A 26,383-nucleotide genomic window follows, 5' to 3' on the forward strand; every position below is an offset into this window, starting at 1 on the left:
TCCCTGCTGCAGAGCCAACCATGCGGATCAGGGGAGGGGAAAAGTCTGGGATTCACAGACAGGAAAAGCAGGAGCTGCCCAGGGGGGAGGCTGCAGCTTTGGCTTACCATACGTCTCGGATCTACTCTCCTCAGAACTAGACTTTGTCTTCTTGGAGGAGCTATCTGCACGAGAGCAGGAGAAAAGGAGAGAGAGATATAGAAAATATGGAGACCAAACATGAGGAAAAAAAAAAACAAACTTCATGGAAAAAAAAAAAAACAAAACAGACTTGGATTTATCGGGTTAAATCGTGCAAAACACAAATAAGATGTGAACAAAACACAGGTGGAACACTTGGAATAAGGGGTGAATAATACACGGAGACACAGGTAACAGCACACAGAATCTGTTACAGGAGCTAGGACACAACCAGAGGAGTTCCCTGCAGTCACTACAGATAAAAACCAGTCCAAGCACGGAGACTCTGGCAGTGCTTCTGCCCAGAGTCAGTAAAATCAGCACAGGCACAACACTTCAGCATCCTGAATTCACCCCTCAAAAAGAGAAGGGTTTTCTGCAGGCTGCAGTGCAGAGTTCCCCCAGCAAAGCACAAACACGGGGCCAGGTTAACAGCTCTCAACACTGGAGTGACCTTCTGCAAATTAAGATTACAGGATTCCTGAAGCTTGTTTCTGGAGAAATTAAATTCCTTCTAACAAAATGAGTTCACAGCCTGAGACCTCCCCCAACCTGAAACCATTTGACATTGCCTATCCCAAAGGACAAAGGAAAAGAAGATGAAATATTTAGAAAATTACTAAACCAGTTATTTTTTTTTCCCTTACAGGACGTTTTTAACTGGCATTTAAAGCCAGTTTTCATTTATTTTGTGCACACTGGAAGGACTCATGCAGCCAGTGGCAGAAACCATTACCAGGCTGGTTTATAAACATCATCCTTGTGCACAAAAAAACCCCACACCCTACAAGTTGTGCCCCACTTCCATTCACCTCCCCTGTGTTCCCCAAGCCCCAGGGAAGAGCCTGAATGCACAGACAGGAAAAATGCACCTCGCATGGGGCCAGGAGGCTCAGACAGGAGCCTGGCAGGCATTTCATCAGCAGGTATTGAGTGAGAGGTTCAGAGAGAACAAGAATCCTGTGTGCACCCTCATTTCCCTAATTTGACTAAAATAAAAGTAGGCTGAATAAAAGTAGGAAAGCAAACCCTTTAAAATGAGGTGCTTATCTTCAAATGCATCACAAATTCACTTTGCAAGTGGCCAAAGAGGGATCAAAATCAACTAAAGAACAAAACAAACCCCCCCAAAATTAAAACCCCAGCAGGGAAACCCAGCCCTGGCTGAGCCAACCACATCTCCAATTTCAGACTTCACTGAAGAACTCCTCACAGCTAATTACAGCCTTTGCCTCCTGACTTAGCTGGAAGTGGAAGTTGTTATAATTATTTACTGATACACTAATCCAGGTCGATTATGAGGGTGTTTAAAATCAAGCCCACATTCATTTCAATGCCCACACTGCCTTTGCAGAACAACACAGCTCTGAAAACCACATTAAAATCATTTCTTCCTCTGCTTCCCAGTGCTTTTGTTTGGGGTTTTTTCCTCGAATTTTAGGACTTTACCTGTGGGATCGAAGTCGTGGGTGCTGCTGCAGCGCTCAACCTTCTGCTTCTTGTCTGCTGGAGACTCTCTGCTCAGAATGCTGCCGTGTCTGGGGCACAGAAAAGCACAAAATCCTCACACCAGAGCCCGCAGGAGCTGCCTGGGTGCTCACACAAACCTCACACAGCTCTGCCTGCTCACCAGAAATTCAGATTAAAACGTAGGCATCGAGTTCGCTTAAAAAATTTATTCCCAGGCTGAATTCAAAGGGGAAAATGATCTCCCTTGCAATCTCTGGGAGAGGATCCAAGGTTCCAGGAACAGCCTTGGTAACCTCCAGAATTGGTAACAGCAAGTGCATTCTCTTTATCACTCTGCATCAGCCCATATTTTATCTAAAAAGCCAAATAAATTTAATGGAAAAAAAACCTTCCTGAAATCTCTCCCAGCAAACTTTAAATATCTCAGCGTGCCAAAACCAAAGATTCAGACTCTCCCCCGAAGGGAAGCACCTGCACATCCTGTACCAGCAGCGTCCCTTTCCTTCCCTGACCATCTCAAATCTCAGGTAAGATGAGCCCCCAGCCATGTCACAGAATGCAAATGCTCACCCCATGCCAAGGACACCACCAATTAATCTATTTTTGGCACCTAATCCCCATCTGGATATTGATTTCCTCACATTTGTGACGGGTACTACAAGCTGTGCTTGTATACATACATATACATATATATATATATATTATATATTAAACTCTTAAATTCCCCCTGCAAAAATGCTGCAGCATAATTTACAATACAGATAAAAAAAGAAAATTTCAGGAACTCACCTCGAAGGTTTTTTGAGAGGAAACCTGAAAAGAAAAAAAGGTTTTTCAATATTTATATACATTTTTCATGAAGTGCTGGGGTGAGGGATTAGAGGCAAGAAGTTCAAGCCCACACAATTCAAACACCACAGAGGTGACCAGGAAAATAAATGACCTTTTGGGTTTTTTTTATTTTATTTAATGTTTTTAGTTTAAACAAACCAATTTGTTAATGACCAACAGTCCCCAAGTCTGGATTAGAAAAGGACAACAGGACAGGGATAAGGAGCAGCTCCAGAGTGAGGTGGAAGGAGGCTGGAGCCAAGGGGGGTTTGGAATCTTGTCCCAGATGAGTGGAGGGATGAGAGGGAAGTGCCAGGGCAGGGTCAGGCTGGGCAGCAGCAGGAATTTCCCCATGGGAAGGGTTATGGGACACTTGGGGGGAGCTGCCCAGGGAGGTCTGGAGTCCCCATCCCTGGAGGTGGCATTTCTGTGCTCCTGAGCTGAGCAATGGCCCCATCCCAGACCTGCTCCAACACACAGAACTGAACCACTCTTCCAGAGTTTTCCAGACCATCACAAGCAGCATTCTTTAACTGACAGCACAGAACTGCCCCAAATGCTCCTCTTGTCACCTCCTCCCCTCTCCTTTCCTGGATAACTCCAGCTGGGGTGGCCCAGGCAGGAAAATCCCAGTCCCAAAGCTGCAATGAGTCCCTCCCCATTACCTGAAAGCCCCGAGTGGCTGCACAGAGCCAGCCCAACCCCTCTCTTGGATAAGAGCTGTGGATCCACCCAAAACTGGCCAGCTCCCACACGCCAATCCCCTGTGCAAACATGCACTAATATGGAACTCCAGAACCAGCATCTGATGACACATTAGGCAAGGGGAATTAAAATGTTGTCTGCCTGTTCCTGAAAATAATTATCCACGGCAAGACATTTGCCATCTTTCAGATAACAGCATCGAATTTAGCTGAACTACAACAGCAGCTTCCAAATTAAGGGGGTAGATAGGGCCTGTGATTGCATAACCAGCAAAAAGTTAATTAATTGAAGGCAAGAGGTGGTAATCCTCCTTCTTCCTGCCCCCCAAAGCTCTATTTTAATCTTAAGAGTCTGGGAAATCCACTCTGATTTAAGCAAGAAACATCCTCTCCTCGTTCTGCTCTACCTGCAAAGCCACATCTCTTTAGCATCCCATCCTCCCATTTCCAAATTTCAGCCAGGGAAGGAGGACTCGGTGCAAGACAGACAGATTGAATCCCAGAGGAAAGCAAACAAAAGTCATCTTGGGCCAATCTAACCCTGCCTGAACCCTCAGCAGCCACCAGATGCAGCAGCAATCAAGTGTTCCACTGAAAAGCAGAAAAGAGGAAAAAAAAAAAAAAGGAATCCAGGGAAAGACAGGCAAAGATGCTTAGGATGAATTACAGCCCATCTTTTTATCTGATGCAGTTGAACTTTTGAGCTGCATAAAAAACCCTAACACCATTGGTAAGTATTTTAACGAAGCATTTTAGTGACAAAGTTAATCCTACAGAGGTTTTTATCAGCACCCAGAGCTGCAGGCTCTGCTCCTGCAGCAACAGGCAGAGTTTGTGGACAACACAAAGTGAGGTCACTGCTGCACCTTTTGGGCTTTTTATTACCTGTGAAACACAAATGTCCTATTTTGCAGGACCAGAAGCTGTGTAAAACCTTTTCTGCTTATTATACCTAGGCTGGTGATTAATTATTTAGGAAGGAATTTTAAAGTTTTTGTAAATAAAGCAGTGCTGAAAACCCTGGATTTTTTTTTCTGTGCTTTGACGTTAGCGGTGAATACAAAATTCTTGTGGGGTGGGAGCCAAAATGCCCTGCTGCTAATTCATAGCTGTGCCCACAGCAGGGATGGAGGCAGGGATAGGTTGGGAAGCAGGGATGGAGGCAGGGATAGGTTGGGAAGCAGGGATGGAGGCAGGGATAGGTTGGGAAGCAGGGATGGAGGCAGGGATAGGTTGGGAAGCAGGGATGGAGGCAGGGATAGGTTGGGAAGCAGGGATGGAGGCAGGGATAAGCTGGGGAGCAGGGATGGAGGCAGGGATAGGTTGGGAAGAAGGGATGGAGGCAGGGATAGGTTGGGAAGCAGGGATGGAGGCAGGGATAGGTTGGGAAGAAGGGATGGAGGAAGGGATAAGCTGGGGAGCAGGGATGGAGGCAGCAGATGATCCCAGAAAAGTCTCTGGGTGCTGCACAACCACCACTCCACTCCACGCCCTCTCCTGCCTTTCCTTTGCTCCACAGGTATTCCCTAAAACCAATGGAGTAGGAAAGGGATGGGCTTTGTCCAGACAGGGTGAAGGTGAAGCTCTCCAGCCCCCAAAAACCTCCCCTCCTGGATCTGAAATCATTCTGGGCACTGAGTTATGAAATCACAGAAATTTTAGGTGGAAGTGTCAGCTGAGCTGAGGCTACAACGCTGATCCTCACTGGAGCATTCAGTGCCACATTCCTCCCTTTTCCCATTTCCCTGCCTGAATACCACCTGGAAGACATCCTCATTTCCCAAACACTGCATCACCACAGCAGGAAACAGAGTAAAAATGGATAAAATCCAATCAAAGATCACAGGAAACAGAGTAAAAATGGATAAAATCCAATCAAAGATAACAGAGGAGCTCCTGTGAGTTTATCTGTGTTTCAGTGCAACTGATCTTCACTTGGAAATATTATTAAATTAAAATATTAAATTTGAAAGCAGCCCTGAAAATCCCCTCACCGTGTTACAGCACCCAACACAACACAATTCAAATTAAAATATATTTCACCTCCTACTGTAAACAGCAGCAAGAAGGCAGAGCAGGGTGTGGTGAACAGCTGGAGCCTTAATTCCAAATGGAGCTGGCAAGTTTAGGCTCCACGATAAAAACCCTGTAGACATTTTGTCTGATAACTGATGAACATCAGCACATTTTCAAACGAGTTGTTCCACTCTCCCAAATACCAGCACCAATTAAAAGCCAAGTCAGATTTTGTTTTTAAAATGCTGGGTCCGAATGATTTGAGCAATTTAAATGCATCAAATGACTGCAAGTGTGTCTTCTTAGTCATGCTGCATTAGGAAAATCTATTTAAGTGAGGAAAATACACCTACAAGCAGTAACACCGTGGATTAAATGTTGTATTTCAGGTTAGCTCACACATATGCACCACCAGTGCCTAATAACCACCTTGAAGCCAAGCAGAAAAAGGTAATTTGAAGACTTAATGTGTCAAAAAACACAGAGAGCAGGGAGGATTCCCAGCTTCCAGCAGTACAAAGCATTCCATTCTAGTCCGGGAGGTTGAAAATATAGCTGACCATAAATAGCACAGCATCCAGATAACCATGTTGGGGTTTTCTTTTTCCTCCCCTACTAAAATATTACCAGAATTCAAGTATCTGCTATCTCCAAAGCTGATCAAAGAGAAAAATATTTAGATTCAGACAAGGGCCTCAACCTTGGAAATATTTATTCATGTGCCTAACTTTAGTTCCAGCACTGCTCACACGCCTGAAATGAAGCTTTGTGTGTGTTTGCACCCCGCAAGGAGAAATTACTCCAACTTGTGCCCAGATGAGTAAGAAATGTTGTGAAACCTGTGCAGAAGAGAACAGCCAAAAACTGCTTGCTTGACAGAACTAATCTTTAATTAGGAGATGAACAGTTGCAATAGAAGCTGCTTCAGTGCTTTATTAGTTTCATTTAAATAAGATGTTGCTCGTTGCAGGAAAACCCTCTGAATGAATTATAAATTTCAAGGAAAAGCAGCCAATGCAACTGACCATGACAAATTTAGGAGGAGGAACAGCCCAGGGTTGATCATTGGTCTTTTTGACACATTTAAAAGGAGAAGAGGAAAGCCAAAGGTTATCTTGAAGTCCCCACAAAAATAAAACCCCCAAACTCTGGCTTTTTAAAATCTCATCCTAACTCAGGAGTTTTCCATGAAGTCATGAGTCAATGAGAGGCCTTTGGCCACCATCAGCTCCATGGATTTTGGTGAAAAGTGATTTTAACTCACTCAGAATTCCAGAATGGCTTGGGTTGGAAGGACCTTAGAGCTCATCCTGCCATGGGCAAGGACACCTTCCACTACCCCAGGCTGCTCCAAGCCCCACCCAACCTGGCCTTGGACACTCCCAGGGATGGATGTTCAAGATTTTGGGAATGCTGAGCGGGATTGTTCTCTCCTCTTGCTCATACATCCCCAAACAGATCCTGGGAAAGCCAAAGTCTGCTCCTGGGTGACAGATAAAAATCACTGAACAACTGCAGGACCAGTCCTAGTGCATCCAGCTCCTTTAATATCTATTAAACTTCATTTTCAACACCCTGATTGGACCTCACCGACAGCACTCAGAGAAATGATGCATCTTCTGTCAAATCTAGGAGGTTTTAAGTGCCCTGTAAGCACAGTAAGCATTGACATAAATGCTATTCTGCAAATAACTCCCAGAATTTCATCTTGGAAGAGACAGAATGGAAGAAAAACAAGGAAGGGGATCTGTTTTCCAGGGTTGTGAAGGCACAGATCCACCAGAGCAGCTTTTTAGAAGCCCTGACAAAGGTTTCAGGGGAGAGTGCTGACACAAAGCAGCACCAACACGACCTTTCCACTGAGTTGAAGAAAGTTTTGTGTCCCGAGGAAAAGGGCACAGGGCAGCAGGAGAGCCAAAGGAGCAGAGAGGTAACAAGAGACAGGCAGATCCAGGGAAAACACAGATGCAGCAAGCAGGAGGAAACACATCCAGCAGCTGGAACCACACCAGCCAGGCTGGGACAGCCCTGATCCAGCACAGTCCATTCACCTCAGCATCAACCCACGGGAAGAGCAGCTTTCTGCTGGATCACTTTTTCCACGGATCAAAGCACAGAAGCTCGGGAAACCACTGAGGCTTTTCCCTAAATAAAAACAAACAACAACAACAAAACCCATTGCACACTGATGGCAACAGATTGGACACAGGGAGCAGGGAAACAGGGATCCAAATGGGGAGGATTCCTGGGAGCTGTCAGAACCTACAGATGGATTTTAGGGACTTGCAAGGAGGCAGGAGGGAGGGAGCACTGCGAGCTCCGTGTTATTTTTGTGGGAGTCCGAGGCAGGCAGCACAGCTGACGCAGTGACTCATGGAGGAATCCTCCCTGGCATTATTAACCTTGCACTGCTGACAGCTCCATGGACAGGAGCTGCCTTCAGAGAAGGAACACAGGAAATTTAGGGAAGTGGCTGGAGAGCCCACACCTTGTGTGTCAAACCCCCCGAACATCCCCAGCAGCCTCAGCGCTGCATTTGCCTTAACAAAGCATCAGCAAATGCCTCCCACTCAATATTATATCATTTTTCAGGCCACTAATGTCTCTACCCATAACCAGAATATGCCATTCCATTTTCCTTTTAGGAGAGAAAATGCAGAGTAGCCAATACAGCCCATCAGCATATTTCCTGATGGATCAGGAGATGGATCAATGCAAGGGACTGGTGCTATGGCAACCAATGTGCTGAGCAAAACACTTAAACTAGGTTAAGATGAATTTGATAAAAATCAAAGTCTGGAAGGCTGGCAAGTTCCATCTGTAAGATGGGGAGGGTCAGGGCTCTAAGAGGGAGGTATTTCTACAGGGAAAGAGAATTCACTGGTGCCTTGCCTTCACAGGATGCTTCTAAAAACTAAATACCCATCCACAGATTTCTCTTTTGTTCTGGTGGTTTGGCTCTGGGTGAGGGCATCATCAAGAGGGGTGAAGAGAAGGTGGCAGCATGAGAAGGGAGCAAGAAGAGAGGAAAAAGAAACCAGCTTGAAATTATGAAAGAAAAAGAGAACGCGAAGATAAATCTACTCCATAAAACAAACAGCAAGAATTTGGAGATTTGCCTCCACACATGGAATTTCCTGATGATACAGGAATGCATCATCCTACTGTGTCCTGCAAAAATGACAAGCAGGCTACTCTGGGTTTACTACAGCCAGCTGTAGCTCCTTCCTCAGTGTCCTTCCCTGTAAAACCCTGAGATGGGAAGGGTTTCGGTCTCTCTGTGAACAGCAACATTCGGAAAAGGAAGAAGAAAAGCATCTCCAGAGAAGTTTCATCCACAGTTCAGTCATTCAGTCCCAGCCCAAGCAAGTGCCTCAGCTATTTTCCATGACACAAGCACTTGGATTTTTCCAAGAGCTGATGTCAGGGCTTTTCATGGAGAAAGAGCTGCATTTACTGGGCAGGCAAGGAAGGAGGGCTTCCCCAGCAGCCATTCTCAATGTGGCCTTTGTGCTGCTCCGCTGCTCAGGCCAGGACCCTGCAAGAACTTTGAGTCCCCGCAGAAACTCTCCAGAGGGGAGGGGACAGGGACATTTTCAGCAGCCAGGGCTGTTCTTCCACTCCTGACTGACTTCCAAGGCTCAGAAGCAGCAGCAGCTTTCCCTCTGCACGCCCTGAAGCTGTCACACAAGGCCATTTATTGTTTAAGATCCCTACAAGGGGCTGGAAGTAGCCAAACAAATGAGAACTGGGGAGGGGGGCACTGGAGGGAACATAAATAAACCAGGTTGCTCATGTTTCCTTAATGCTGCCTTTAGATTCAGACTAAAAGCAAGATTTGAGTAATAGGGCTAAGGTTTGGCCACTGAATGTAGCTCAGAGCAAACACAAACCCCGCTCAGAAATTGGTGGGGAACAGAGGTTGCCAAATCCCAGGCAATTTCCTACTGGTTTCCCAACGTGACTGGTTACAAATTACTGAATCTCTCAGTTTTCACCTCTGGGAAAGAAAAAAATTGACAGCTTCGAAACGGAAAAAAAAATTAAACACCACAAATGCTGAAAGAGGCCAAGTGTTTTTCTAAAAAGACTTCCAGAAAATGTTATCATCACAAAAATTTTCACAAAATGAGCTCATGGCAGAAAAGAAACATTCAGGATTTTTCCTTTCCAAACTTTTACTGAATGACCCATTTAACACAAGTGACCAGGTACAGGAGAAAGGTCAAGCTTGTGATTTCAGAACTTATGACCCAGTTTTCTCACACATTTATTTATTTTGAAGTAGGCCATAGACAAATATTCCCAGGCCTAGAGAGCTTAAGCTTCCCTGAAGCAAGAAAAAACTGAAATATGTGGTTGGGCCACACTAGAAGAGCCCCAAAATACCCAATTTTCTCCATATTTTCACATCATCCCTCCATCCGGAGCTTTTGCTATTTGGAAGAAGGGAAGGAAGAGGGGTAGAACACATTTGTTGTGATTCATTCCTCCAGCTTTCACCTCTGAAAAATCCTTTTAAACCCCTTTGCCCACAGCCTGAAAGAATCAAATCAAGCACCAGGGTTTCTTGCGCAGACAGGGCGTGGAGTCCAAATTAACCTGCCCTCCCTAAACTGCAGCTAATTACAGGGAAATGAAATGTTTGCTTTGCTTGCCAATAATTGCAACGCAGAGCTGGCTCAGTGGCAGCAGCACTGCTCCTCCTCCACGGCGTCTGCAACAGCTTAACAGTGAACTGCCCCAAAAAATCTAAGGAATAAGACAATTTTGTTCTCCTAAGCAGAGCAGAGGGACCCAAAGCTGTGCAGTGCCTCGGGATTTGCTTTCACCTGACACACACACACACGCCCAGGGCTGGGATCACTCGTGCTGCCCCAGCGTGGGGAGCACTTTTTGCATTTCATTAGGCACCAAGCCTAGTTCCTTATTAATGCCATACCCAGCTTGTGGTTGTTATGAACCAGCAACGAGCCTGGTGTGGAAACAGTCCTTAAAAACAGCAAAAGACAGCAATTAGAAAGGGAGGAGAGGGAAAAAAAAACACAACACCAACCCCAACACACGTAATACAACTGGAAATGTCGCTTTCAAAATAGCGTAACGCTGCCTCCAATTAGGCAGCTTTAGGTTTTGCAAATATATGTACAAGGTTCAGAGGCACAGAGGAGTATTTGGCCCAGAGTTCACATTTCTGGGGAGTGAGTGCAGCTGCCTGGCACAGGAACACCACACCTCCGTGGCCTGGAACTACTGAGAGCGTTCTCAAGAACCTGCAGTGAGACATTTATTGTTCTTCCTGTGTGTCTTTCAAAAGATGTTTTGAAGAACTGACCAGGCTGAGCTGTCGTTGTGCTCCTCAGCATTATCAGCTTTGCCTGGTTTCTTGTGTCACTGCCACCAAGGGGAGCAGAGGAAAAGCTGGGAGAACTGGGATTGCTCGGCCTGGAGAAGAAAAGGCTTTGGGGTGACCTCAGTGTGGCCTTGCAGGACACGAAGGAGCTGCAGGAAAGATGGAGAGAGAGACTCTTTACGAGGGCCTGGAGTGACAGGACACAGGGAATGGCTCCAAACTGCCAGAGAGGAGGGTTAGACTGGGTATTGAGAAGGAATTGTTCCCTGGGAGGGTGGGCAGGCCCTGGCACAGGTGCCCAGAGAAGTTGGGGCATCCCTGGATCCCTGGAAGTGCCCAAGGCCAGGTTGGAACAAGCTGGGGTAGTGGAAGGTGTCCCTGCCCATGGGACTGGGATGATCTTTAAGGTCCTTTCCAACCCAAACCATCCTGGAATGCTGTGATTTCCTCTGACACAGATGCAGCTACAACCTGACAACATCAGCAGCAGCACAAGAGCTCAGCAGCACCTTCCCCTGTGGATTCACACATCCCCAAGCTGTTCCCAGTTCCTCTGACCTACTGCACAACCCAAAAGTTCCTTTAAGTTACTCCTGTGACAAACGAGGTCAGCAGACACCTTGTGATAATTTAAATTTTCCTCCAGCCCTCGTTAGGTTGTTGTAAAGGTTGACGTGCGTTTACTGCTCTGGAAATGTAAGCCAAGACTTGCCTGCTCATCAGAACCAGCAGTTTATGAGTTCAAAGCTAAGCAGACACTCAACCCAAAAGCATTTCCAGCCCTGCCTTCCCTTCTCCCACTCAGTGACGAACCTTTGGCCAAATTACACCCATTCTGCATGGGATGTGCAGACAGCATCCACCCCCTCTGACCTCTGCAGAGCTTCTAAATGTTTCCCAGCTGCCATAAACTAATTTACAGTTAATATGTCTAAAACCACCCAAAGGCAGAGTGCTCCCAGTGGCTTAATTTACACCAAGGGAAAAATTGGATCCACAATTTTACAAAGGAAAGCTGCAGCATGGAGGGAATCAAGAAATCATTACCACAGTGTTGCTTAACCTGTACAGTGTATTTTTAGCTCCTAGTCCTTCACAGCTAATTCTGCTGAAGTTTTACTCCTGTAGATACAAACACCAAGGGCAACCAAACTATTTGAGCCTAAATTCCAAGTATGCAACTAAATGAGCATTTCACCTTGCTGGCTTCCACATATCCCAGCAGGGTTTCTGTCCCAGCATTCCCTCAGATTTTAGAAGCATCCACGGAAAGTTTCTCCACCATACACTGCAGTTTTCCAAAAAAAGAAAATGTGATGTCAGCTGAGCTATAAAGAGATTAGCAGTGCTGAAGCTCTCTCAGTTGTTTAAATGGCCTAAGAAAAAGAAAAAGGCTTCTGGGACATGCAAACCAATTTTTTCTCCCCTGAAACGCAGCTCTGGCCCATAAAACACAAGAGAAAAGATGCACATAGCACACATTGCATGAGGAGGGGAAAAAATGTACACAGGCATCTGTGGCATGCTTTCCTCCTTCCCATTTCATCTCCCCTCCATCTAAACTACAGCACAAACCCAGAAAGACTGACTGGGAGGGACTGAGCAGAACACAGGATTCGGATTTCTCGGCAACATCAAGCCCTGCTTCTTCGACTGTAAAATGGAAGATAAAAATCCAGGAGTGAAGCTCCTTGTAAAATGGCTCAAGATCCTGAGAACAGCCTGTGAGTCAAACCCAGAGCTATTAATAGGTCTCTGGATGTGTTTGTATTAGTATTTGCCTCTTGGGTCTCGTAAAATAAATAAAAATACAAGCAAAAGGAAAAAAAAAGAACAAAAAAAATCCCAAACAAATATTTATTCAGGAAAGCTCCCAGCTGCTAAAAGGTGACTGCAGCAAATTCCCCAAGATATGTGGAATGGGTATGGAGATAACCAAGGCAGCAGAAACTGCAATGCCAGATTGGAGTTGTTTCCCCACTGGCTCCAGTGACACCTTCAGCTCGTGGTGCCTCCCCCTCACCAGGCAGGGTGATGAGAACTGCCAGCCCTCACTGCCTGTATTTGTGTTTATATTCAAAAAAAAACCAAATCCCCCCAGCATCTCACAGCCTTTCTACATCACAACCTCATAGATCAGTACCAAACACTGCATTTTCTCTCAGTGCTGATGGCTGTCACTGTAGCAACACTGCCTCAAATCTGTCCACACCATCACTGTGACTGATACAATTTGTTTAAATTTTAGGACACTTTACAATAAAATAAAACAACCAAAACAAATAAATCAGTGAAAAATGTATTCAGAAAAATAAACCCCACCCAAAACACTCAGAGATGGTTGCTTGAGCACCAACAGCTAATTTAACATCAACATGCATAAAATATCAGCTTATCAAAAATCACATTCCCTGTGGCTGGTGAGGAGGGTCTGGTATGGAATTACTGGGAAATGGAAAGAAGGGAGTGCTGCCAGCATCTACATCTAAAGCATCTTTCCAGGCTGTCAAAACCTTTGTTCTTGAGCTCAGACACCAAGACATAGATTTTCACAGCAAACACATTAAACTGGCCATTTTCACAACGAAAATACAAAGGAGTAACTCACTTGCACACAGCAGCTATTAAAAGAGGAAAGGGGAAAAAAAAGGAGACAAACCTCCCCTCCCACCCTTTTTTCCAGTAGATATTAAAGGAAAAAAAAAAATCCTTTCTCTCTGCTGTGCATTCAGGGAAGGTATTCCTGGCTCAGGGAATAGGAACAAAGGCTCTGTATTACCTGTTCCACACGCCAAAGTCAGCTGAGCAGGGACATCCCAAAAGCCCATTCCCAGGGGGAGTGCTCTGATCCCAAATCCTCCCCAAGGAGCCTGAGCTGCCCCCTTTGGCAGCTTCCCGGTGTTTTCAGGCTTCTCCTCGGGTATCCTTGGGAGGCATCTGCCTGATTGTTCACTGACCACTCAGAGGAGGGAAGAAACTCCACCTCTTCTCTCCCACCTCCTCCCAAGCAGCATCAGCCGGGGCTGCTCATGGGCACAGGGAGAGCAGCATCCATGGCCAGCCCACAGCAACAGGGAAGCAGGAGGGAGAGAGAGAGAGAGAGCTGGGATTTTAAAATTCACCATTTCCAGCTGTCCTGGAGGGCAGAAAAATATATATTTATATTTATGTATATGTGGTGGATGGGTATGTTGGTTCTGTGTGCATCTATATAAACATATATATACACACACACATGATATATATGTATATATAAATACAGAATTGTGTGCATTCCCACCATGAAATCCCAACACTGATCCACGGAGCTGCATCACGAGGCACAGGAACAAAGGCTTGGCAGAGGGCACTGAGATTTTCCCCTCAATCCACTTCCAGCCTTTCCCAGGGTCACGCTGTGCCACGCTGGGCACGTCATTTGGCTTTCCGGGCGTTTTACAACGCGTGGCACCTGGAAAAGCAGAGCCCAGCAGCAGGAAAACACAACCTCTGGATTGATTCAGGAGTGGGCAGGCAGGGAAAATGGGAGAACCAAGCACTGCCCCTCTCTGCCACGCACAGAGGGAAAACTCAGAGGTCAAACCAGAGGGGCTGTGAGGTTTTTGAGCTTCCCCAAGTGGTCAAGCCCTGGGGAAGGATTGCAGGGTGAAGGGGCTGTTTTCTTTTTCTGCCCCAATAACCTAATGAAGTTTGGGAGCAGTGCTGGCGGGATAGAAATTTCTTCACGCTACACTGTCTGTTTGTGTTTGATTAATGTAAATCTTCCCAGGGCTCCGAGCACGCCCCGGGCTCCGGCTCTCCATTAACAATCGGCCAAACTGCCACGTACAGACAGAGCAGGGAAAAACCAAGATCTCTATTTTAGTCCTTGCCATAAACCCCAGAGAACTCCACCAAACTCATTTTTGGTGATTTGACTTGAATTACCCAACTCCTCATTAAATTCTATTTGGTTTTTTTCCCCCTTGCCAAATCATGAGGCCTATTAAAAAATGAAACTGCAGCAAACCACTTTAATATATTAATAAGAGTTATTTTCTTTTTGCATTTCCCTCAGTTCTCATGACCAAATTTTTTAGCCTGTCCAACGGATGCTGGTACCAAGCATCATCTCCAAGCCACAACTGCAGCAAGGCTGCAATTACCCAGAAGACAGGAAGCCAAAGAAATCAACTCCTACCCCTCCATCTCCCTGCTCCACGCAATAATTTCCCAGCCAGAACTTGTATTTTCCATGCTTCTCCCTTTCCCAGTGGCATGCATTATCATTTTCGAAATAGCAGAGGGCTCTGTCTCATTGGTTCCTATTTTGAAACGTTTGCCCAGCTCCTCAATTTTCTAGGAATTTCACAAATCAGAAAATGTCAGCTCTCCAGAAGAAAATGGTAACCTGGAGGGAAGGAGAAAGCCAGGCCAGGAGCAGCTCAGATCCTCACAGGAACACCCCTTCCTGTCACAATCCTCGGGAAGAAATGATCAATATTGGGGATTTTAACCAAAGTGGAATCACAGAGTTAAGGAAAGCAGGGAAAAGGGGCTGCAAATCCCAGAGCAGGGCTTGGGATCCAGTTTGTTCATGTGAGAATCACATGCACCAAGCAGCCTCTGCTGAGGGTGTCAAAACAGAGATATTTTTAAACTTGGGTTACATTCTGAAATCAAGCATTTCCACATTTTTCTCCCTAATGCTCCTCATCATCAAGTGAAACACAGATGGGACAATCTGACACACCAATAAACCTTAATTTGCTAAATGATATTTTGGTTAAAACATTAATATTTCCTATTTCCTTCACTGTACAGAGTAAATTCTCTTTTCCCAGCTGCCTTCCTCCAAGTTACCCTTACCACAAATTTAAGGTTGCAGGTTGCTTTACAATCATAAAAATATGTAAGACATGATAGAGTATTATTTTTATATATTTGTGTATTTTATATATTTATGTATTTTACATATTTATGTCTATTATAGATGTGTTTGTGTCTTATAAAATCCTTGCAAAAAGACCCTCAAATTCATTCATTTTAAATTTTCATGCAAAATATTTAACTTGAAGTCATTAAAATCAGTGAGGAGGAACCAGGAGTACAAAAGGAATATTCTTTAAGGCTTTTAACTCAGAAGGGACATTTTCAATTCCCTGAAACTTAACAATTCTGTTACTGGCATGAGCACTTGGGAAAATAAATGCATTTGTAGCATAAAACAAGCTTAAAAGGGTCAGAAATGGATATTGCAGCTTCTCTTCGTTATAAAGAAGCCAAACAGACTTTGAAGAATCCAAATGAAAGTTCAGCCTATCAGGAAAAACATTTAGTATAAAGAAAAAACGAACTTTAGGGCACAGTCATGTAAGACTTAACTGTCTGGGGTTTTTTTTGCTTCTGGAAATAATTAACTTTTAAAAATTACAGAATTAATTTTTATTTCTGTTTTATCTACAGTTTTTGAGAGAAAGCAACACAATAAGTCCCTTTCAAGTGCAAACCAACACAGCTGCCAGGAAATTGTGTAAAAACAAGAAAGATTCAGGAATGGAAGTTTCTATCTTGCTTCCTACTCTGATTTCCCACATTTCCTTCCCCCAGCACGCTCAGTCACAGGACATAATAAGAAAACAATTTGGAGGAGGGGAAAAAAAAAAATTACCATAAAAAGCAAGAAAGTCTGATGCAATCAGGTTTTTAGGAGAAATTAGAGATAGCCAAGAAATGGCGAGGGCTGGAAATGGAATATCACTGTTTTAAATCCATGGGGATTTCTACAGTCCTGGACAACAGCAGGGAAGGAGGGTAAGGGAAAAAGTATGGAAAAAAAAAGCATAATTAAACAAAGAAATCTCTCGTAAGAACATGGGAAAGATGGGGTAGGAATAAGTAGCAAACAACTCATTTAGAGAATTGTTTTTGCCTATTTAGAATAAAGAATAATAAACTGCATGAAAATTAAGTTAAAGAAGTGCTTCTAAAACATCAGAGAAAACCCAAGCCTGAACATCCCAGGTTTCACTTTCCAGAATTTTGGAATCTCCGTGCTCCATCCTTCTTTGCAAGGAACAGCAATTTCGGTCCCCGATATTTTGTATTGATTAAGGAATTCTTTCCTCCTTGCAGAGCTCCTCTCCTCGTTCAATCCCAGCTCTGCGCTGCTCAGGCTGGGCTATGGTAAATATTGACACAGAATTTCCAGACCTTTACCCCAAAAGGAGCCAGGCCTGGGAAAAGCAGAGCTTCCCAGAGCTCCGTGGGGTGGAAGCCGAGCGGTCCCCGAGGAACAGAGCCCACACCCCTGTGGAAAGAAGCCAGGAGGAGCTCAGCATCCCATCCTGCCACTGCTGGGGGAGCCCTGCCAGGAAATCCTCAGCCTGCAACACACCAAACTCTCAGGATCCTGTTTGGGATGTGGGAACACCCTGGAGGCTGCCCCTGCATCCCTGGAAGTGTCCATGGCCACGCTGGAGCAACGTGGGATAGAGAAAGGTGGGACAAAATCACCTTTAAGGTCACTCCAAAGCCACCCCAGCCTGGAATTCCATGATTTGCTATTTGCAGCTGAGCTGGAAAGGCCAAACCTCACTCAGAATTTTTGGGAAGTTCAGACAGGCGTGGATGAAAAAAATCTGTCATTGCCACATTGACCAGGATATGGGACAGATGGACACGTGCATTTTAAAGCAGTGAATCCCAAATATTATAACACATCACACCAATAAATAAAAAGCTTGCCAACGTGTTTTATTAGCCCCAAAAATTATCAGTGAGAGAATGGCTGCCCATTCCCCCATCAAAATATCCAAATACTCCACAGAGTTTTATATTAGCACCGACCCTAATTCTCTCTTTGGGCTCAGAATGTTCATCTCTCCTATTTTATGTCAAAGAATAAAACCCATCCCACACATTCTAAATAAACAGGAACTAGAAGACTAGAAGACTGCTATGGGGTTTTTGGAGAGAATGTGTAAATATAAAAGCACAGACAAGAAGAAATGTGAGAAATCTGACATATTTCAGCAAGGACTCAGAGTCCACTCAATGACCAACCCCTTTTAGACACATCTGAGAAACACCTGAGTGTTTTCAAGCACAAAAATCACGGCCTGTTCTGTCAGTACATCCCACAAAAAGTCATAAAGGTGTTAGAGGCACGGAACTGCACTTTAATCAAGCGTGGGGAATTTTATATTTTCTTTTCTCCATCAAAAAAGAGTCTGTGTGTTGTGTCAAAACCCTTTTATTGCTCTCAGCCACTCACAAGCAGAAAAGGACTAAGAAATTTTCTCTCTGGCTGCTCTGGATGTGTTTTATGGAAAGCAGGAAACAACCTGATGAACAAATGAGTTAATATTTCATTTTGTTATCCCAACTATGCTGGGTTACATAAGAGGCACTGGAAGTTAAAGACTTCCTCTCAGGAATTTCTGCAAGTCAGAGGAGACAACTTAAGGACAGCTTAGAGCAGATAAAGTAATCGTTTTCCAAACCCACTGCTTCACACAGACAAACCCTTCATTACCTCAGCTCCTTCAATTACTGGAAAAACTGAAAACTGAGGTACAGAAACAGGAAATCGTTTTTGCAGCAAAAAAAGGAAATCAAAGTTGAAGTGGGAATGCTGTCCAGATCAGCCATTCTGCCTTACATCGCTACCAGAATTCCTTTTTTGAAAAATAAGTGACAAAAGTCTGTGGCACCTTGTGATGTACAGAAAATCACAGATATTTGGCACATTCAGCTTATTTTGGAAGGCAATGCACATGCCAGAACTCCTGCAAACTTTCAATTTTCACAGCATTTTGCTATTTAAGAGTTAAGCAAATGTTTTTAGGATGGAGATGAGAATGCCTTAAGAAAACCCCTCAATTTTTCAAATACAATCACAGGCTGTAGCAGACACTGAGTGAAACCTGAGGACAGGATCTGCACCATGCCAGGGAAAATTCAAATTAAAGCTGGCACAGAAGAAATAGAAGATTGAATCACATGCAGAACTACTAACCACAAAGGAAAATGCGAAGGTGATTTAGACAGGTAAAGTGAGTGGGTGGGAAAATCAACTTTATCGCTGGAGATACAACTCAATTTATTATTTAGGATGATTCACCACCCAAATCCTGTGCTCTGGACAAAACCCACCTCCTGGGCTGCAGGCAGCTGAGCAAAAAGCCCAGATCAGCACAAGTTAGGATTAGACTGGCAAGCCAGTTTAGAGTCAATCATTACAAGGCTGAACCACAGCTGTCTGCTCTTAATGCACGGCTGCATTAACCCTCAGCAAAGTGCTTTCAAAATCAGCCCCCCAAAAAAATAAAACACTGAATCATTAAAACTTCCTGCACAAAATTTGAACTCTGTGCATTTGCTGCTAATAGATATTACTGGAGTGATCTAGGCCAAGACAAGAATTACAGAAAATTATCATTTACTACTGTGTCACACAACAAGCAGCTGAATGGTTTCTACAGACAGTAATTAAAATAAGAAAGTTCTGGTACAAATATGGAAACTGATTAAAAGACAGCTGTAAAGTCTGCTAAATCTGTGATAAAAAAAAAATAAATCTGCAAAAGCAAAACATGAAAGGTCCTTTATGAAAGGGAACCCTCTTTCAGTTTCATTGTCTGGGCTGACTTCTGGCATAGGAAAATGGGTTCTGTGGAGCTGCATTTAAAAGGTCACAGAGTTTCCTTCCTTGATCTTTTACCATGAACAATTTTAGAAGGCATTAAACATTTCAGAACAGCCTATCTAAACAAATTTTTGCTTATCCTGTCATTGAATTAAGTTCAACCAATTCCAGTAAGTCTGACCAAAAAAAAAATAAAAAAATAAAAAAGTCCCCCCCAAAGCAGCTCCGAAATATAATATTTATGCCAGCCACTAAATGCAAACTTGAGTCCATGCCAAAACAGCATAAATTAGAGAAAAGTAATTATTCTATAGCTGACAATTTGAAAAGAGAGCAGTGAGAGCTGGGAAACTCCATTTGCTAAGACAAAATCTATTTCATTCACAGCAAACTGCCCACAGTTGTTAAAACTGTGTCATAATTCAGAGAGAGATAAAAAACACAAGAGCGATTCCATGGATTTAGCACTCAATACCTTGTTCTGGTTCTCTCCAGGGCTGGGAATTGTCAGCAATAAATAGTTCCAGGCCTATAAAACTCTCTGAACTGCTCACTATTCGTCGAAAAGCAGGGAGGGAGGGGCAGAGCTTCATTTATTCTTTCCAAAGAATTCTGCAGGTCCTTTTTAATTCACTATAAACTTCATCCCACCCCAGTTTTACAGTACAAAACATAAACGGACTCAAGGACAGGATCAACATCAAAATGTTGACCCCAGAAGCAAGTCAGGACTGGCTTTATCTTTATTCTATCCCACACCTGCAGCCTTACAGTCCCAAATTCAAAAAGCAGGGAAGAAAAATCCAAGTGAAAATGCAAGGTAGCGATACCTGTACTCACAGCCTCAGCCCCTGAAAAGGCATAAATCCAATTTTTAATGCATTAAAACACACTTTCTTTGTTGCACTGAAGCAGTGGGACATGAACACACAAATTCAGAATTCCCAGTGTTTCCAGGTACTGTTAATGAGCCAAACACCAGTTTACCTCCCCCAGAATTCACTTTATTTCTCACTCTGTCCTCTGCCAATGGATAACCCTGAGCCTTTTCCAGGGCTCTCCATCTCCCCCTTCCCCAAAAGCCCAGCCCCAAAGGCACACATGGGGAGGACAGGAAGGTTTCAAACCTCGCCAGGAAGTTTTATTGTTTAATCCAACCCTGCATCTGCCTCTGCTTCGAGATTCCAAAGCAGGAACGTTCACACAGCTCACTGCACCTCCCTGGTGGGGCCTGGCAGCTGATTCACCTGAATTTTTTATTATTTAATCATAATATATTTGTACTGTGCTGGACATGAGGTGCTTCCTGCTCCTCTGGAGGGGCAGCAGGGCAGAAATCAGGCAAATTTTAACTCAGTGAGTGCTTTCCAGGTAACATTTGATCATCAAATAGACAACGTGAAGTGTTGTTATTTCTGTTTAAGCAGAAAACGCACACAGCTTGCCTACAGAAAGTTGAATATGCTGGCTGCTATCAGCTAGATCAGGGTCACCCATGCCTGAAAGAAACCACAACTCTCTCCCTGCTGTCCTGGCAAACTCTAAATGCCAAAACAGCCCTTCCTTCCCAATTTCCTCTCTATCAACCAGATACATTCATCACCCAGCAGCTGCCACGGACATCTCACAGACTAACAAAATGTTGTGTTATCACCAGAACCAACAGCTGAGCTTGAGGAATTGAGATTGTCAAAGCTACCACATCTGCAAGAAACCTGGAAATGTAAAAATTAAGCACTGGTGACCAGCAGAATGTCAGTGCTGAGTGCATTAAAGCGAAGGGAAATGCAGTTTTCTCTCAGTTCAGTAAGACAACTCCTCCCAAGGTATTTTCTGCAGCAGGGAAACCACCAGGATGCCAGAGAAGTGCTTTAATCTAAAGCAAACATCTCCACGTGATGGAAAAGAGGGAGAGGGGGAGAGCCCAGGCAGCTCCTGATCCTACAAGACCAAATTCATTTGCTACTGGGCATTTCTTCCTCTACATTTTCATGGAATTTGCTGCCATTGGGAAATTGATCCATGAATGCTGCCACCAACCTCAGCACAACTGAGAGAGTATTCCCTAAAATCCCACAGGGAATGAGATTCCCAGATATTGGAGGGGGCTCCTCACTGCCATACAGCTCCTCGTTGTATTTTACATTTATTCTAATTTACAGCCATGGCAAAGTGATCCAAATACAACTCGGAGGAGAAGATGAAGAGAGATTTCACATTTAAATTTACAATTTAAATAAACAAGTCACAGTCCTTGTTTGAAGTGTCCAGAGCTCCTTTGTGCTCATCCCCACAACCAATTTCAAACAAACTTTTTTTTATTTAACAAAAAGGAAAAAAAAAAAGAGCAACAAACCCCACCTCATTATTTGCATGTTCTTTGTTATTTTTCACCCTCTTTGAAATGCTCTTTTGGAGCAAGCTTTTTGATCTAAAAGGCATTTAATTAAACAAAAAAAATTAAAGAAAGGAAAACCCTAAATCTCTCTATACACTCCATAGCAACATTTATTTGGGGGGAATATATATATATTTTTTCCCAGGGATTGTGCCTGGATTAGCAAGGCCAGAACACAGCCAGATTCCCCAATAAAAAAACAGAGAAACAAACTTATTTCAAATATAAACTACAAGTTTCTTGAGACCTTTGCTGATGAAATCCCATCAGTATTCCAAGAATCAGTTTGGAGATCAGAAGGAGCCATTTTCTCTGGATATGGAGAGAGACAGATGGAGCAAAATTTTCAGCACATTCTGAGCTGCTGTGATGTTCCCATCATTGCAGCCAGCCAGGAGGCTCAGCAGAGCTACCTCCCAGGAGCTGCAGGGCCAGGAAGATTATAAAACAGATATTAATTTTAAAATGTTTTTTAAAAAGGAAAAAAAAAAAAAAAAGAAGGGAGTGGGAAGGGACAGGTTTCTTTTCATCTGGCTGAATTCCAGGGATAGGATTTAAGAGTTTTGCAGGCAGCCCAAAACTCAAGCCTGCTGCAAAGCTGTTTCCTCTCCCCCTTCCCAGCTAAGCTGAATTCTCTGTTTCTGGGGGAGGGAAGAGCCTCCTCCAGAATGCCTGAGCAGCAGCTGGGACTGTCCCCTCCCCTGGAGCCCTGCTGACCTCCCATCCACCCTGCCAGGAAAGAAACCTGGCCTAAACCTGGGCTTGTGCCTGGCTTACCAGGGCCAGAAAGGGAGGCCAAGGCACGGGGTGAGAAGGTGCAGACACCAAAAACCACTGCTGGAGTGTCACTGGTGAGTGTGGAAGCTGATAATGAGCCTGCTAAAAGGGAAAGGGAGAGGAGGTCAGGGTTTGCTGTGCCATACATACAGCTGAAGTTGCACTGGTTAACATCCAAAGTAAACACCACTCCAGCATTTACAGCCAGTACCAACATTCCTACATCTTTCCAGACTGCAAGAAACATGTGCTTGCCTTTTTTTTTCCCCCCTTTTTCCCCTCACTATTTCATTCTTGCAGAAATTGCCATAACGTGCTTGACCTGAGTGTAAAACTTGGGATTTCAGTTGTACTCAAAGGGGCTGCTGTGCTTGGCAAACAATATTTACCAATTCCAAATATTATCAAACTCTTACACCAAATCACCCAGCACTGAAGTATCTAAACCTGTGCTCTAGAGATCTAGATATCTAGACAGATAACCCAGCTGTTTCTAGGGAATAATGACCTAGAGAGCTCTGCTCTTTTACATCATTACTCCCAAATTATTGCGAGGCATTTGCCTTTACTGCTGACGGCTCAGGGCAGAGCAGCACCTGCACAGGTTTGGGCGCCTTTTGGCACATCCTTCCAGCAAAGCAAACCCCACAACAAGTGCAGAGGGCTCTGTGCAGGATCCCCAGAGCACCTTCCCCAGCCAGAGCGACCGAGGGTGTCGGGTTTGCTCAGATCAGATCTGCGCCCACAGGAACCGCTTCCGCTCCCCAAACCGCAGGGCCTGCGCAGGGCAAACCACAACCTATCATTTGGTGCCTCCCGACAGGCTGCAGGAACAAATTGCCAGCTGGAGAGCTGCACTTCAGCACCAGGAGATCTCTTTTATCCCTGGCACACGAGGATTCCCCCATCCTTACGTTTAGGAAGTCCACATGATATGAATTCCCTCTCCTCTACTGCAGCTCCCCCTGGATATTTGCCAGAGCTGATGCTGCCGCCTCAGTCAGGACAGAGTCTGCAGCAGCAGGGAAAATCCCTCTTTTAAATCCCCACAACAGCAGCTCACTTTTGGCTGAGGTCACCGCCTCATTTAGGACATCACATAATTATAATTTTTCAAAAGCGGGGGGAAAAAAAAATCCTATCGACGCAGAGCAGAAAACAACGTTGAGCTCTCGCTTGCAAAGCAGCAGCTTTGAAAGGCAGCGAGCAGAAAAACAGGAATTATCAGGAGCCAGCTCAAACGCTGTCACATGGGAGCTGCTGTCACCCAGAGCAGCCTCCTCAAGAGCCAGCCAGGCGCTCCCAGACCCTGAGCGTGTTCCCTCGGTCCTGCACAGCCTGCTGAGCTGCAGCCCTGCCTGCTCAGGCCTTTGTGCTTCCAGCAGCAGCAGCTCCTGGCCCTGGAGGCTGCCATGTGCCTCCAGAGCACGGGGCAGCCAGGAAACCTCTCTCCTATCTGGCAGCTGCCACCAGCTCTCCCATTTCTCTCCCTCTCACTCACTTCCTATTGATTTCTCCTGTCTCACACTGCAGCTTTTTCCTATTTCCTTTCCCTGCTCGCTCGTTATGGCTCCCCTCCTTTAATTCTCTTCTTTTTCCACGTTTTCCATCGCTTTTCTGGCAGCTTTGATCTCGGCAGAACCTTCTTTTGCATCTGGGCACAGCAGAAAGGCAGCGGTGCCTCTGTGGCACGGAGCACTGAGAGGAGACGCCTTGTCTGAAGTGCTGCCAAGAAGCTGCACCAACAGCCACTATCATAACAGGCTAAAAAAGACTTTCAAGCAGCCATCAGATGCTCCAGGTGAGCCTGCAGGTTGAAGCTTGTCTGTTTATGGGAGTGGTGGACTCCCAGTCCTTCGCCTGTCTCGCATCAGTCTGGTGCTTTATTAAACACACGGGGCTTTTCCTCCACGCTGGGAAATGCTTGCTCAGGTCAACCCAGGTCCCACCTAAGTTTTCCAGCCCCTCTCCAGCACTGCAGCTCCCTCAGGATTCTAGAAAAGAGTGTTTAACCCTTTGTAGGTTACTGATGCCACTTGGGAAGTCACGCAGGATTGCACATGATACCCCAAACCAGGATTCACAGCCTGCAAATAAATACAGGACCAGCTTCTCACAAAAACAAGAGTAAATTGTGCTGCTACTTACAGATTCAATAAGGAACAGCACCTGAATAAAATTCAGATTCCCACCAATATCCCTGAAAATTTCCAAAACATATTTCAAGAGCTCAGGAGTAAATCCAGTTTGAGTTTTGCCCTTGCAGCCACAGTTCTTGTGCCAACTCAGAGCAACCAAGAGCTGCCAGAACATGGACATTCTCTCTTAGGTTTTTTTGCATCAACATTTCAATGTTTTTGTACCACCAAGAGAGGCCCTGCTGCTTGATTCACACAGTTCAACTTTTACACAGTCCTGCTCCCTGCCCATAAAAAAAAGTTTATTTTTTTGGAAGAACGGAGCCCTGAGTCAGGCCAGGACATATTTGTGACCCTCCTGCCAGGACTTCTGACAGCATCCCAGGGACTGACAGGACAATGATCCACATCACACCAGAATTATTCCAAGTCCAGAAACCTGTGCTGTGATCTTTCCCACCTCAGGAAGGACTCCTCTCATCTGCTTTCCCAGTGCCACAGCAATTCCATGAAACGCTTTTGCCACCGAACATCCCAGCCTAGACCTTTCAACGTTGTCAAAACAGAGCTTAAAATAGCCCCACAGGATCACATTTAAGTGTTTGCCAACAAATGTAAACAGCAATGTTTCTTATTTACCATCAGGCTCTGCAAGAAAGGGTTCCTGCCCATGGGCCTCAGAAGTCAAACAGACACAACACTGAAAATCCTCAAGGAAAGGATGCAGGCTGGTAACAAAACATCCAGACGATTTGTGAATGTCACAGGCCGAACACTGTTTGTTTGGCTTTTACTATTTATACTTATGCTTACATTTGAAACATAAGGACGCTGTTTTTTCCTGTCATTTTAATGTATTTATTTTTACATGTTTTCTTTTCAAAGAAAAATGAGTAAACGTCGCTTCTTCCTGTCTTTTTCTAAGTGTGCTGTTACTATTTTGTATGTATCCTGCCTTGTATTTTATCCCTTTAGCATTCTTAATCAAACACTGCACGTTTTACATCCCTTTTCATTTTACTAATTCCCTTGCTGCTGCTTCTCCTGTCCGTATTTTAAGCCCTCTCTTCTGATGTTGAGATATTACCAACATCCAGGCTCCTGACCCTTAAGTTTAATCAAGCCGAGACATGAACTAAGACTTTTATTCTTTAAACCTAATAATTACCCAGAACAGGGCCACAGAACACAGCATCACCTACCTGAAAATATGCATTTAAGTCTATTTTCTCTTAGTGCTATTGACATCTCTTACACAGGAAAATCTGCTTATCTCAAAGCAGATAAAATATCAGGGGGAGTGCTTAGGCAGAGGAATATTTGGAATGCTACAAGAAGCACTTTTACAGCAACTCATCCACTGGAAACTCGAGGATAATACAAATGGGATTCATTAATAAATCTCCAACTGCTAATTTTCAGAGGGAAGGAAGAGGTATCCAAGGAGAAACCTGGAGGATAAAGGCTCAAGGCAAGAGGCTGAGCTTATCTTTCAGGCAGCACAGCCAACATACCTCCCTGGTGACCCAAAGGACCACCTCGAGGTGGAGTGGAGAATTCAGTCTCCAGACCAAAGCAAACACTGCTCCTCCCCAAGACACTCTGCATAACTGCAAACTACAGCACGGGGCTGGGGTGGGAATTACAACCACGAGAGGTAGAGGATGCTGCTCAAAATACTACTGGGAAAATGAAAGAGCAAGAGTTAATGTCAAAAATCCTGTTGGTTATACTCCAAAGCTTCTCAGGAAAACAGAAGCAGTCAGTGAAGCTACCCGAATTCTTTAGAGACAAATTCACTGGGGAGACCCCACAGCAGGAAATAACCAAATAATCCTGGTGCCTAGCCATGGAATATGGAGAATAACTGGTACAGGTGTCTGTACC

At 44.6% G+C, this 26,383-nt stretch overlaps 1 protein-coding gene across 2 annotated transcripts in view; it reads right to left on the reverse strand.

Annotated features, from left to right (window-relative positions):
* Window positions 1–26,383, reverse strand: part of ARHGEF12 (Rho guanine nucleotide exchange factor 12) — a 76,916-nt gene that overhangs the window by 36,677 nt on the left and 13,856 nt on the right. For both annotated transcript variants that reach the window (XM_058857043.1, XM_058857045.1), the window contains exons 2-4: window positions 2,440–2,463; window positions 1,630–1,718; window positions 108–164 (exon numbers count right to left, since the gene is read on the reverse strand). In XM_058857043.1, the coding sequence (XP_058713026.1) occupies window positions 108–164; window positions 1,630–1,718; window positions 2,440–2,463 (170 nt within the window). The remainder of the gene's footprint in view (window positions 1–107; window positions 165–1,629; window positions 1,719–2,439; window positions 2,464–26,383) is intronic.

The sequence above is a fragment of the Poecile atricapillus genome, chromosome 25, assembly GCF_030490865.1.
Source record: "Poecile atricapillus isolate bPoeAtr1 chromosome 25, bPoeAtr1.hap1, whole genome shotgun sequence".
NCBI classification, from domain to species: domain Eukaryota; kingdom Metazoa; phylum Chordata; class Aves; order Passeriformes; family Paridae; genus Poecile; species Poecile atricapillus.